The sequence below is a fragment of the Rhyacophila brunnea genome, unplaced genomic scaffold, assembly GCF_057557595.1.
Source record: "Rhyacophila brunnea isolate RB1 unplaced genomic scaffold, BYU_Rbru_1.0 scaffold_4, whole genome shotgun sequence".
Taxonomy (NCBI): domain Eukaryota; kingdom Metazoa; phylum Arthropoda; class Insecta; order Trichoptera; family Rhyacophilidae; genus Rhyacophila; species Rhyacophila brunnea.
Window position 1 is genome coordinate 11994236 of NW_028233068.1, and position 15912 is coordinate 12010147.

Here is a 15912-nt window from a genome sequence, read left to right on the forward strand (position 1 = left end):
GGATTAAGCCGTCAATTATTAGGCATAATATCCATGCACAGTGGATCATTTATCGCAGCAGAACTCATCAAGCACCCAGTGACCGGCGTGCGTGCACTAACGTCTAGCATGTTCTAGGTGCTCGCGACATCCAACATGTTAGAAGAGTCGATAGTCAACCTGTCACATTTATTGTTAAGTTGCATTCAACCAATCTGCGAAGCTCCATTTGATAGCATGTGTTATGACGATAACGATGACGTCACATCGACGATTTCGACATGCGGCGCATGAGGCGAATTCTGATGTGCGAGCCGACTAAGTGTTACACACTTACTACCTATTTTAAGACAGCACATACAGGGACTACATTATAAATACCCACCCATTCCCTGAATCTAAATAAACATTAATTGATATAGATGTATTTAAATTGGTAAAATGAGGAGCTGAGGATTGAAGGAGTACAAATGATATATAAATAAAAAATGAGTTGGGAATAATTTTCACATCGCCACATATGTACCTATTTAACCGTGAAAATATTGAAACATGCTTCTGTTTTGTATGAAAACTAATAAATATTTTATTCATAATATTGGATTACACTCCATCGACTTTTGTGCAAACCATCCTCTTATGAGCAGGGATTAAATCTCTCTCCTATATGTGACTTTGTAGAAATCCAAGCCATGTTGTTGAAACGTGCGTCATGTATAGGTAATCCAATCCCGAGCCAAAATTCTGATTCCGGGATTTCGGGATTACAATTTGACAATCCCGGGATCCCGGGACTGGTCCCGGGATTGACATTTTTTTCCATTGTTAATATAAAAATTTTATATTTACAAATAACATTGATAAAATCGGTCAAAAATAAATCTAGTATAATTTATACTATTGAAGACATTTATTGTTAATATTGTATACGTTCAATCTTGGAAATACACAAGTTTAATGGAGTAAATAATATTGTAATATAAATAATAATGTGAATTGAATATGAGATTGCTGTTTCTGATAGTAAAGACATAATGAATGGATTAGCGAGATTTAAAATAGTAAAGCAAATAATCATGGCGTACGTATGGCCTTTCCGCATCATAAATCTAATTAGCCAGCCAAATATGAAACTGCCGTAAAACGTATGATATCACGGTAGAATTACTTTGTTGAAAGTGCGAAGCATTGTTTTTTTCCAATCTTTCTCATTTTTAACCCGATCGGCGCGTTAAGTTTCCATACAAAAGATGTGCTGTCCGCGGTAGGTTTTTCGAAATGTTATTCTTCGCTGTATTATAATAAATACGGCAGTTAAAAATTGTGGCTACAACTGTTATCATGCCTAGATACATAAGGATCCAAGTGCCACACTAAAACACATAATAGAGTGTTGAATTTAGCTGTGTTTACTTTAACAAAACTACTGTATTGCTTTGTTCGGATAAACTCTGTAGCCATTTTCGATGACAAAGCACTTGACTTCAAAACAAGTGCGCCGATGAAGACAATTAATCACTGACTAATTTTATTTTACTCGTGTTAAAAACACTTAAAAATGCCATAAAAATTATTGAAAATAATAGCTTTTATTGGTGACTTATGAATTATTGTTAATTAGTGTAAGTTTTATTGATGACAAATCCATTAAAATTGGATGGTAGTCACCAGTTTTATTTAGTGGCATAGATTGTGTCAGCATTTTACATGTTTTATGGGCCATTATAATTTAAGCGTAAAGGTGAGTCCACACTGATTGAAAATATTATAATATTTTTTTTGTTTTTTTTTTAGTGAAACTTGGATTTTGTAGATTACTTTTCAGTTTTATTGAGCATTGTGTTATGTTAGTGATTGTCATTTTATGTTTTGTAAAAAAAACAATATTTATTTTTTAAATTGCGTAAATTTTTCCAAGTGCTATAAAAACTTTTTTTTGGGTAAGGTTTTAAAAATTTATAAGCATTAAATTGTACGCGAAGATAATATGTAATATAGTTGAAAAGTCAATATTCCATGATTTATATTTTATACCTACCCGTGTGTGTTTTTTTAGCAAAAATTTATACGTTTTATATATTCCTTCATAGTAATTCGTAATTTATTTATAAAAATTGCAATCCTCTAAAATATAATAATATATATTTTTTCATTCCGTGTGGACGCATCTTTACTAAATATTTACGACTTTCAATAATGAGCTCGATTTATGACTTTGAAACAATTAGGGAGACACATGAGTAATAAATGACATAATCCAGAACACAAGTTCAAGTACATTTTTAGAAATATTACGACAAATTTCTTTTCGTTTTTTGGTTGTCTTTTTCGTATTCCCGCACATGATGTAAAAATCGCGGTGAATTCAACTTTACACGGTAAATACTCGGCGCACACTCAACTCGAATGAAATATATTTTGTATACCTACTGCGCAGCCGCGAAAAATACCGCGTAGATTTGAACTGATGCAATCGGACCGGCGAATCTCGATAGATCGAAGGGGTTCGAAAGATCGATGTTTATGAAATTAAAACAACATATTTTTGACAGAGTTATCGATATGGTGGTACGAACACGAATCAGAGCATTTTTCAATACAAAAATTAATACTATGCGTGAAGTATTTCCTACTTTACCGACATTTCAATTTTCGATATCAACAGTTGCGACATCCGCCCAGTATCAGAGCTTATGTAAAAAACAACATATGTCCCATCCGCGGCGATCGGGTTAATAATTCATGTGAAAAAATAAAATGAATCGGCAACCTACACATGGGTATAAATCAAACTTCATTCAAACTCAGTTTATTTCTAATGTAGTTATTTTTTATTAAAAGTATTTTTTCCGTTTTATTTTCGCTTTTATTTTATTTTCCATAAAAATTGATAAAAAAATCAATCCCGAAATCCCGGGATTATGTTTATCAATCCCGGGATTCATAGGTATTGAAAATAGCTCGGGATCCCTAGTCATGTATGCCTGGCCTGTGGGTTCCATGCCATATACTGCTGCATGCATCAGCTGCTGACGAAAACATGTTAGCATGGATTGAGGCTCTACTGGTGCCTCTTTAGTGTTGACATTGTAACAATGTGATTTAATGTTTGAGACTAGTTTTATTTGAATAGCTCTACAGAGTCGCTGTTGTACACTTTGCCGCCATACAAGTGAATGAGCTAATTCATAATTCATTTCTTTAGGATGTGTCAATTAATCGTATATATTTTTAATGTTATCCAATTTTACTTACGTCAGAGATTTCTTTGCCGCTATCCTTTCTGTCTCTCCCCTTAGATTTGGAGTCTCGTTCTCTATCCCTTTCCTTGTCCCTGTCTTTGTCCTTTTCCCTCTCTTTATCTGTGTCCTTGTCTTCCCTGTCTCGCTCCTTGTCTCTCTTATCCTTCTTGCTGCCGCGAGATTCACGATCTGTCAATTCAAGAGCACGGTGTATATTTTGATTAAAAAGTTGATCCAACAGTAGAGTACAATATATTTTAATTTCGAATGTCGCTGACTGATTCAATTTACTAAATGGCTTTCCTGAACACATTAACATCCTTGGCTATAGTTATAGAAAGTTGCTGACCTTTATCTTTCTCCTTCCTCCGTTCTTCCTTCAAAGTCTTGACGTAGTCCCTGAAGTAGTCCTCCCGCACGGCCGATCCATCGACGGCCTTATACCTGGGATCCGAGTCGAAACGCTTCTTCACATCGGACCAGCGGGAGTGGCGGTCCACCTCTTTGCACTCCTTCAGCAACGCCACGAAATCTTTCTTCACCTGATCACCCGCGCATTTGCATCATGGCCATTTATTTGTTCATCGATGAATTTTTAAATGGCGAGAGACGGGACAGTCGGAACGAGGTTTGGAAAAAGAAAAAATACACAAATTAGATACACGAAAAAACATAATGCAAGCAGTTTTGATGGTTGACGATTAAACCGGTTCTTTGATGTTTTAACAAATGATTTTTTTTTTAATTACTACCATCGGTATACTTTCAATATATGTAGGTACAGATCTTATGAAATCATAAATCACATAATACTTTCCACACGAACAGCGTAAGCAAGATGGACTGATTCTTTTTCGATATTAAAATTTATATGAATAGATTTTATAGTTACCAATACGAATAATACTGACTATGGTACTGACAAGTGCTTTCGCTATTTAATGGTAGGGAATTAAAAAAAAGTTCATTTGTTTTAGCACAGTGGCTCCGAAACATCAAGCTGATGCTAGAATAAATTTTAAGATTAAATTTCTGCAAAGTCAATTATCATTTGATCATTTTGTCTGAAAAAACTGCTAGAAAAGCTTACAAATTCTGAAAAAATCCTGAAATATTATCGTGAGAAAATATATTAATTTCTGGAAAAAAATATTAAGGTTAATTATTTTTAATTATCTATCAAGGTATGAGAAATATACTCGCAGGTCTTCGTTCAATATTTTACGGCAGTTAAATTATTGTTTTTAATTTAACATGTAAATTTCAAAATTTGATAATAAAACAAAATTTTACTACAGGTTGTGAAAATATATGAAACATAAGATAATTTAATCTTTGTGATTTTAGCTGCATAAAGCAGATGTAATCTGTTGTATTGTAATACAAAATATAAAAAAAAACTATATCAGAATTTATAATATTATATAATATTGAAGGAATATCAGCGAGTGTGGATTGACCGGAATGATTTTAAAATTATTTCTAAAACAAACAGCACATTTACATTCAACAAAAATTCTAATAAAATAATAAATTACTTCCATCAACCAAAGTAAAAACAGTGATTTAATATTTGAATTATTTTCCATAATTCATTACAAAATTTTAAAGCATAACGTACAAAAGTGTACATAACATAACAAATTTTAATGTCATATTGACGAGATAAGGACAGTAAAGCTGGAAAATGTGAGTTTTCTTGTTGTGACCGTTGAAAGCTACTTAGCAACTTAGAGCCTGTATTTTTTACCTTCCTGTTTCTTTTGTGCCATATTGCCATCGGTTATAGCAATAATTCAATAATGCCGTAACTGAGACCTTGGTCTCATTTTACTATATACGGTCTCTCAATAGTTACCACAATAGCTCAACGGTGTGCAGTTTATGTTATGTCTAATGATTGTTATGAATTATATAAAATAAAATGTGACAATACTTTTCGACACATTCATTCTCGCATTCAATTATCAGTGTTCACCACTATATTGACTTTATAAACGAGTCATTCCTGTCTAGAAGCGGAGAGGAGTTTTCTTATTATTATAATTACACACGAGTGTGACTTTTCAAATTCATAATCCCAGTACCACTGGACCGACGTCACGGTCTTTGGCACTATCCATATAAGAAATTCGCATGTGATTTTGTACCAAGTGACATACTAAACATTATGATTTCTGTTCGTGAAAATAAAGTTTCACAAAGTACATATAAGTGGCATACTAAACTTATGATTTTTTTCAAGGAAATAAAGTTTCACAAAACATATATGGTATATAAATGGAAACGATTAAATGCTTATAATATACTGACCATATCCGTTTACATATTATATGCCTTATATGTTTTGTGAAACTTTATTTCTTTGAAAAAAATCATAAGTTTAGTATGTCACACATGGCCTCTAAGCTTCACTGGCAAACCCATGAATAGTAACTCCATTAAATATACATCACTACTTTTTAATTACCACATTTAAATATCATGTTAATTATATCTAATGGCCAACTAATGCAAACGCGCCAGTCGCATTGTCAGCACTAAATGAGTTAATCAACATGGGTATGTAATAAGTAGTGTAATGTAAAAAATTCAATGTACATGTATTACATTAAAATCATGTTGGTATCAGCGACTCCAATTTAATCTAAAAAATATATTTTTTCAAGAGGGTAGTTACCATATCAATAAAGCAGATGGCATCACTTTTTCATATCAAAATTTAATTAGCGTAATGTAAAAATAAATAACTTTTATAGATATCGATAGAAATTTATGTAGGCTCTTTGAGGGAGATGCCGAACATTGATTTTTTTGTTTCCAAGATTTGATAAAATTATTTCCTCGGTAACTGAGGTCAGATTATGTCTCGCGATGCTATTGCATCTATAAAATACTGGCATCAGTAGGGATTCAAAAAAAAATGGTACCTTCTGCGATATTCCAAAAGATTTTTCATATTCTACAAACTATGTAAAGCAAAACAGACATAATATCAAGCGGGCGGATGGTTGGTGATGGATTTCCTTCTGTTAACACAATTCTCGTGTTATTTAAAAGATTTTCATGCTTAACAATTCAATTTGTTTTTAATTCTTCAATTAACATTTTTTCAACATTGACACTTTGAACTATTACGGGTGAAATAATGATCATATATATTTACACAATTAGTTGAGGAAAATGGCATACTGTCTATTTTAACAGATTTGCTTCCATTTGAGTAACCTATTTCCAATATCCGCTATCTCCATTGATATGAAACCACACAAAAAAAAAATATATATTACGCGGCACTACTAGGTATATTTATTTATTTTGATTCTAAAAATTAACTCAATTTTAACAAAGACATTACTACATTATTAGATATATGCCAAAATTGATTGCCTGTAGAGTTTGCTGATATTGAAAACAAATTACAAGTTCTATTGTTAATAAGAAGTGTGCTGCGCGCGCAGGAATGTGGAAGGGCAAATTAACTTCAAACAGATAAATGATACATTTAAAATCATTTTACATTTATTAAAGATGTGATTCCTTTCCTTCCGCTACAGTTATCATACAGAACTTTTTCAGAACTGTTTTGCATATTTTAAATTTCTATATTTATCATATATTTAGGTCAATTTATCTTTTGAGATAAACCAAGTATATATTCACAATTTTATATAGGTACACAAATATTAAGTAATATATATTAGATTATTGAAATCATTAAGGCGACACTAACATCACACCTTTCACATAAAAATGTCATAATTCCCACATTTCATGCTATCATAATATACATTACCAAATATGGTATTTTGCATACAATACCAATCATATCACTACGAAATTATTTTTATATAAATAAAAATAGACCCTAGAAATTGTAGCATTCATTTCTTCACTGACAATAATTTTTGTTAATCTCTGATACCGAAGAAAAATAAAAAAAATGGAAGAATTTTGGCTCAATTTAATGGGAAAGATAAATTAAATAAAGAATGTCAATTCTTTGCATCGAGTGTAATTTTTTTTTATGCTTTACAGAAAATGACCCTCGAGTACTGATGCTAGTATCGCCATAATGAGACCAGGGAAATTCATTTATTTAGTCTGATTATTTATCTAAATTAAATATAAGTTTTCACATTATTTTCTGAACACAATCTAATTTTATTCAATGATTTTTAAATAATAATGAACAAAAATGATTTTTTAGGCAATACTCGGAGCAAACTTGGTAGTATTTGTTGAAACACAAACTCCAGTAAAATTTAAGTAACTACTCACTAAATTTGAATTTTAAATAATTTAATTTACAAAATTTAAGTGGTTTACTAAAATTGTAGCATACATATTTCTATATTTTTACTTTTTCAATTAACACCAGATTTCTGGAGATAACCGAAAGTCAAAGAATAATTATTTTGTTGATAAATTAATGAATCACAAATTTTACCATGTTTGCTGTATCCAACTGTATTTCCCTATAATTCTTTATTACAAATTATTTAATCGATACTTTCCTATTGAAGAGTGAGTAATGTTTAGAAAACAGTATAAGTACTTTGATAGTTTATCATAGTGTAATGATTAAAAATTAACTGTGGGAGTTTTTCTTCATAGTTAAATATTTTAGACAAGAAAAGCTTTGATGCAAAGCATGTACGTTGTGTAAAGTTATTTTATAAATTAGCAGATGTTAAAATCACACTTCACGGTATGTTATAAAAACTAATTCACCGTTAAATAGTTTCCCTAAATTAAAAAATCATTGTTGAGTAGACAAAGCTTTGAAAGTCATTTTGAATATATCCACAAATATTCTTAATTGTGTACTAATAATACAGGTATTCCAAAGATTATTGTTGTTAAGCGACATTCTGTTCTCTGTAGTAAAAAAGTGATTCTAATATCACTCGGGTATTTAGTTGATAATCTCACATCACAGAATACTTACTATCGTAACTCAATCTGTAATTGAACTTCTTCTCGGGGCTGTTCATTAATATCCCCCAGAGTCAATTTTGAATCATAAAACACTACCATGTTGTTAACATAATGCCACCGAAATAAAATATGAAATAGATTACATATATCGTACGTATTTCTAATCTCGGGGTCAGTGAACGTTGCCGGAAGCCGGGCGCTGCACTCGAGGCAGCTCGCCGACAGTCGGGCGTCAATCATCGGTTCTCCAAAATTCTGCGGCATCTCCGCGTAGACCATTAAGCAGCTCTGGCATGAACCGATGGATAACGGCGAGGAACCTATCATTTCTTGTAGTATTACATTCATATGTTCTATTCGGGCATTTTAAATTCATGCATTGGTCAAAGTGGCAGTCTACATTCTTTAAAAATTTGTTTGGGATTCAAATATATGAAATATTGACAACAAATTGGTACACAAAAATATATTTCCATACAAATACAGTATCTTTAGTTATATATTATAATATAAACTTGTGTTCCTCTTCAACTAATATTATTTGAATATTTTATGAAAACAATAGGAATATTGAATAGATCCAGCCATTTATTTAGACAGACCGCAGAGAAATAAGCTGTCATTGTCTCAATAAGACTTTTTGGAACTAAAAACAATATAAATTGATTTCATAAATATTGAAATATGTATATTATGCTAATCCAACTTTTGGTAGCATCAATAAGTCCAAAAACAGTCATGTTTTTAAGTGATGTCTTCAATAATCTATATTTCATGACTAGTACACATCGTAACCAAGGTCTAAGTCAAACTATTTAAAGATTTCACTTGTTGAATGCAACCAATGTTTGCTATCGTATAAAAAATGTCTACAACAACTACACACAAGGAATACCATAAAAGTCGAATCGACTAGTAAATTTTCCACTACCAACACAACATAGTTACCATATTTTTCTGATCATTATATAGTAACTATGACTCATGTCCACCATTGAAATGATTGTCTCAATAACCTAACATTATTAAAAAAATTAAAAAAACAGGTGCATCTATAAAAAAATAAATAATAATATATATGTATTTTGAATCCATCCTGGGATTGCTGCCAAAACAGGAAATGGCAGAAATCTAAATATACCTACAAAAAAGGAGCCAGGATGAATTGAGCCATCTCTATTGATTATAATTAACCTGGTGTACAAGTGGCTCATTTCACGTAATTTGCGAACACAACTTTTACAACTCCTACCATCACAAACGGTCTTGTTTCTTGATGTCTTCAACCCTAGTCATTTTTTATGTATTTATTATTATTAGATATTAAAAAGATCACTTTATTTTTATCTGATCTTGTCGGAAACTGTTGCATACTAAAACTGAATCGATGAAATACAGCGCGGCTTCGGACCTCAAAATTTTTAAATGAGATACAATAATAATAAATGTGTTTTTGATTGCAGTGATTAATTTAAATTGTTTAAATATATTTTAGTATTTTAGTTCAAAAAATTTAGTATTATTGAACGACACTAAAAATGTATAAAAAGGATGTCATAAAACCCATACATTGCATGCCAAAACTTTCTGTGTTACTGTCAATAAGATTAATATAAAAAGGTATCTTACGACATCTGAAAGAAATCATGTAAGATTTGTTAAACATGTACCGGAAACTTGGCAATCTAGAAAATGGCTAAAAAAAAATGCTTCAAGAAAAAGTACAAATTGATTTCGTGATTTACGATAAGACATATTTTTTCCCAATCTAATTACAGACCTACAAACTTATCTGAAGAATGGGATGGGGGAGCCACTGTCGAAAACTACCCAATCAAGACTTGTAACTTGAGAAAATGACATTCGAAATTTTCAAAATGGCATCCTATGGTAGTTCGTAGTTCCATTTTTGGCCATTCTACAGATAAGTTTGTAGGTCTGTACCAAGGATGTAGACGTTTGAAAAAAAAATTGACTTCGACTACAACCAGACCAGAAAAAAAAACAATTTTAGTAAAATAGTCATAGATCACTGATTAATTAATAATATATAGATAGATAAACATAATGTTTAATAAAAAAAAAAATGGTAGTCAGTCGATTTCTGACAACTCAAAAATATTATGAACCACGTCTTGGCAGCCCTGCTAATTACATTAATTAATAAATTAATTACATTCATAATCTAAATTACCAAGATTCTATGGTGACTTATTACATAATTACAATGTTTTTAAATATATACCTGTAAAATATGAAACACTTTATACATAATAATATGAATCTTCAAATACATAATTAGTTTAAATAAGTAATCTTGTAGAAATGAGTAGAATACACAGTGCCCGCCCGCATCTGAGAGCTGAAAATAAGACAGTCAATATTCCTACAGTATGAATAATCCAAATCTTGTCAAACAAATTCCATTAAGCAAAAAACAATTAAATTATGTATGCAATAGTTTTAAATAAATACAGTTTTCGGGATCAGTCAAATTCAGGATCGATACATTGTATTATTTTTACAAATATAAATAATTTGGAATATTTTTTTCATTGAATTCAAAGCAAAAAATAAATTATAAATAATATCACCGCTGACTACCGATCATGGCGGTAATCTAGAACCGCATTCTTTGGAACATTTAAAATTTTGTAGAAAAGTGAAATTAATAAAAAACAAAAAGGGAAAACATTTAATTATATTCTTTGTGATTTTGTGACAGATTTTACTCGCTGACAACCGAGTGTCTGGATTGTTATTGAATGTATCTTTCACAACAGTGGTGATTTTTCATTTGAATCGAATGAATGACTGAAGGATAATAATAAAAATCATAAGACTCTTATATAAAATCCTCCATAAGACCTATATAAAAAAAGATGAGTGATGTAATACTATAAATCAGATAAATTTCAATAATATGCAGCGTTTCGATAAGCACGCGCCACCTAAAAATCTGTCTTTCGAAGGAAGGTCCAGTAATCGCAATCTCTGGAGTAAATCTGCAAAGAAATTGCATTGCAACGTAAAAGGCGATAGAGGAAATTGTAACATTACCTGATCGCGCTTCACAGCCTTTTCCTCCTTCTCCTTCTTGCGCACCTCAACGACGTATTCGTTGAACAGGCCCTCTCGCTCCCTCTGCTTGTCGACGCCCTTGAAACGTTCCTCCTTTCCATACTTGGCAGCAAAATCGGAGAACGACGACCTGCGATGAATAAATTAAATATTAGGTGACATCAATAATATTATTCAATAATTGCGAACATTTTCAGTTAACTTATATAAAAGTGTCAACTTACTTTCCGTGCAGTTTAGCTTCTTCCATCAGTGACCTGAAATCCTCTTTGCGTTGACGCAGTCTATTCCGCTTTTCCTTGCGCTCTTCTTCGGCCCTCTCTCTCACATACTTGTCGAACACCTACGAAAGAAAAATGTATTAGAAATATAAAGACCATTGTTACACTTCTATACGGTTTCTTTCTGACTTCTCACAGAACATATTTCTCACAATGTATTTCAAACTGATGCTGGGAATATCTCAGAAGTAACTAAGAAATGTATGCCCAGTATGCAGTGGATCGTGATATAAGAAGAGTTACTTGCATTATGCAAATAAACAGTGAGATCTTCTCTCAGAGACAATATTACTGTCATAATCTCATAATCTATATAGAATGAGCTCACCTGCTTCCTTTCTTTAGATGTGAGAACCAGATAACGAGAGTCGAATACAATCTTATGAAGTTCTTTTTCCCATGTGGAGAATGCAGAAACCTGAAAAGATATAAAACTGATGAAATAACAATCAACGGCATTATCATTTCGGCAAGTGCTGTGTTGTACCTTGTACAGCATTTAACTTCAAAGAGGATTTATTTTTTAACTCCATAATTATTGCAACGAGCCATTGGCATCATCACACAGCTACAGTGGCTGCCAAATTTAACATTTCTATGTTGCCATTGAAAAATATATACATACATTCACTGGCGGTTAAAGCAAGCTTTATTCACTGCCCTACACAAGCAATACTAGATAAAATATATTTTTCCCAATTGAATATACGTACCTCCTTCTCTTTGAGCATTTCCCTGAAGCTCTTGATGCGGATGTCGAGAGGTACCATGGCCCTCTCGCGGGCGGCCCGCACTTCCGCCTCGATGGCGGCCTCCTTCCCCGCGTCGATTGTTCCCTGCTTGCGCTCCACCACTGCCACGCCCACCACCCCGCTTGACATCGCTGTATCTTTCAATTAATACAACCAATTAAATCACTTCACTGTCTGCATATGAAAAGTCACCACAAAAAGATTACGCTTGACATATTATCATCCCATTTTTTTCAACTCCTCTGACTTGTAATGCAGTTTAGTGAATAGATATTATACTAAAGCAGCGAACTTACGGTGACCCAGAGCAACGATATGTTGGGTTTCAAAAACAAATGCTTACGACAGATATTGGTAGAGCAGTGGTGTGAGTTTCATCAGAAATGTGGATATAATAGGGTAGACTATAATACAGCCCCTCTTCACATCGCAGGTGAAGATGGGACGTTGGACAAGACTCGGCTGAGTGTTACAGATGCCTCCAGAGTCTCAACCTGGAAACTGACCAGATTTCCGCATATCGAATGGCCGTTAAATACCGTCCACGGAGTATATATGTTTGACCTACAGGATGATGCTGGCATGACCTGGAAAGATGCAAGCAGACCTGCGTGGTGTCCATTGCTTTACCTAGGGAGCAGACATGGACAAAGAAGAAGATAACAGTGACTGACAAGATCTTCGACTATATAAAGCTGGCCATTTACTTTGGATATGATTAACATTGAACAGAGTAATAAAACATAACACTGAATAATTATTTGAAGGACTTCGGAGGGTCTTAATTCGCCACTGAACACGTTCGATGATGCTATGAAGCCTTCGATTGAGTCTCTGTTATACAGTGTCTTCCATACCATGAAAATAATTGGATTTTTAGTGACATGTATCTGCCCTTGGATATTTTGATAAGTTGAAGATCCTTATAATATAAAGCCTACTTCGAAATACAGTTTAAATGGATTTTAGAAGAGAGAAGCATACCATCTGGAGCAATAGAGTCTTGAGGACGTCCTTTCTTAACGGGAGTAGGGTGCACCAGCTGGACGGCTTCCACATCGCTGTCTTCATCAGAAGGTGGCGCAGCACGCTTGGCAACCGGTGGTTGAGTGGCAGACGCAGTCAGTGCAGCAGAAGACGCAGCGGCTGCAGCGGCAGCCGGGGCGGCATTTCCCGCCGCATTGTTGGCTGCCGACGCCAAAGACACGGACACCATGTGAGAGGCAGCTGTAGCAGCGGCCGCCTACAAATTGTGTATACAATAGTATAAGAATATTATAAATTTACATATATTATCATGTTTTCATGCCATAGCATCGAGCTTCGTTTACAAAAACACATATTAAGTCTATGACAGATTAACATGTAGTTCAGGTACCCCCGTTCATCGCGACACCGGCGAGTGCGGATTCATTATATCGCGATCTTTTTTTAAAATTGGAAATTGTGGAAAGGGGAAATTATCCACCGAATTCAATTTTTAATGTGGATGAGACGGGACTCTATTGGAAACAAATGCCAACACGGCCGTTTATTTACATAGAGGAGAAGACTGCTTTTGGATTTAAAGCATCCAAGGACCGATAATAATCGATCGAGGATAATTCTTCTTCTCTCAACTCATTGAAGAAACTGATGGAGGTGATAGAGATGCCATGCGGGTTTGGTGGAAACAATTTAATATTATGAAAGCAATCAGAAACATCAACGAAGCGTGGAATGAAGTCACCCAGTCGTGTATGAAGGGTGTTTGGAAAAGGTTGTTCAGTGAAATTGTTGAAGTTCACTGCAATTATGAAAATGATATTCAAAATATCATAGAAGAGATTGGTCATATAGCTATATCTGGAGGTATCGAAGGTGTTGATGTAGATGATATTCACACTTAGTTAAAATCACACGGCGAACCCTTAACTAATGAAGAGCTGTAGGAAATGGACTGCCATATGTCCCTAGAAAATGACGTCTCCGTACCTGTTCCTGTGCGAAAGTGTTAAAACCATTGAAAAGGCCCTTTCTCTTCATAATCAATGCATGGAGTTGTTAGAACAGAAGGACGAAGATTACGAGCGAGTGAGTGCTGTTAAACGTGGCTGTAATGCATTACCTGACTATGTAATCGCAAATTTTGTACAATAAACGTAGAGAGGCCAAACAAAGGGATCCCTCCGTTGATTGCGAAATTTCGCTCATCGCGACCATGTCCAGAACTTATCCCTCGCGATGAACGGAGGGGGGGGGGTTTACCTGTACTAGGTGACTTTTCATCTATATTATCCACCTAAGTCTCCCACTTTTATACATAGGGTCTGGATACTTATTTCTGACCCTTTTAACAATAAATTGAGAAAATTTGTGGTGAAAAATTATACATTTTAATGATACAAGTGGAACAGCGACCATTTTAGAGTTTGGTCTAGGTATTAAAATTATTATGATTCCAGTAACTACAGTTTCTAGAACCAAAACCCGCCCTCCTCTACTACATTTCCCACGCCTATAATTATTCAGTGTGTGTTCGATATTGCGTGAAATTTTATTGATATTAAAATGCCTAAGCCCGTGCATAAGCAGACGTAGAGCATTATTTTGAATGTAGAAGTATTGTGAGGAAGAGACAAGGAAACAAAAGCTTTTAATTCTTCTGAATAATGCCAGAGATAGAGTAAAAGTCAACACGTAAAGAGCACATGATGAAATAGTATAAGTGCGTAAAAACCACATAACGTTACAGTGTAAGCGCATGCAGTGCTGTGATGCAGAAAACTTGATATGAAAGTCGTACTGTAGTTTCAGGTTCCAAAATGATTATACATTCTTGTTTTGTTATCGCTAGCTGTTTTAATTCTTCGACTAAGGCTACACTACTACTTCCAGATAGTTATATCACCTGTCGCACTGTGATAAATATGTTAGATTGTGACAATATATCTCTATCCAGTAATGTAGCCTGTTGCTGTTACATGACATATTGTACCAACATTTAAATTTTCATGATTCAACAGGAGTTGACGAGTCTTAAGCGCGACCCAAATTGAGGTGCTTGTTATGGCACATGTCGCCTACTGTCATGTGCTGCCGCTACGGGAAAGAAGTGTGTAATGTCGTTGTTCTTGGTATTTAAAATGTTAACAGACTGATGCTCCCATCCCGTAGCACATTTTGAACCTTTAAACAAACATTGTCAGTTGGCAAAATCTGCCGTAATCACTAAAACAACAATGAGGTCACCTCACGTTGAACTACACTGCATCGACACCTGCATGACGTTTTTATCATATTCCACATGCCTACACTTTTCGAATGTCATGTCAAAATCACGATTTTTTTTGTTTTTAGCGGTTGGCAATATGTATGTCTATTATCTATGGTCTGCAGGTTGAGTTTTGTTCAAAATATTATCTATATATAGAAACTGTTAAAATTAGCATGAATAATTAATAATATGTAATTCAAATTACTAATACATTATAGTCCGCACTCTTCATCAGTGTCATTCTTCAGTGAATTTACGGACATGGTGCACATTCAAAATATTCTGCAAAGTGACGAAACCATAGACTAAATTTTCGACACGACAGCGTGACATGCACCTCAATTTGGTTCGCGCCTTACTGTTATTAGACAGTACACATT

General features: G+C 33.8%; 1 protein-coding gene across 4 annotated transcripts in view; it reads right to left on the reverse strand.

Annotated features, from left to right (window-relative positions):
• The window catches only part of LOC147066903 (uncharacterized), a 32185-nt gene that overhangs the window by 4008 nt on the left and 12265 nt on the right, over window positions 1-15912 (reverse strand). For 2 of the 4 annotated variants that reach the window (XM_085954085.1, XM_085954083.1), the window contains 7 exons: window positions 13261-13519; window positions 12238-12407; window positions 11853-11942; window positions 11468-11586; window positions 11223-11373; window positions 3571-3763; window positions 3235-3410 (listed from right to left, as the gene is read on the reverse strand). In XM_085954085.1, the coding sequence (XP_085810211.1) occupies window positions 3235-3410; window positions 3571-3763; window positions 11223-11373; window positions 11468-11586; window positions 11853-11942; window positions 12238-12407; window positions 13261-13519 (1158 nt within the window). Of the gene's footprint in view, window positions 1-3234; window positions 3411-3570; window positions 3764-11222; window positions 11374-11467; window positions 11587-11852; window positions 11943-12237; window positions 12414-13260; window positions 13520-15912 lie in introns of all 4 variants that reach the window. The other 2 variants (XM_085954084.1, XM_085954082.1) reach the window with 1 other exon arrangement.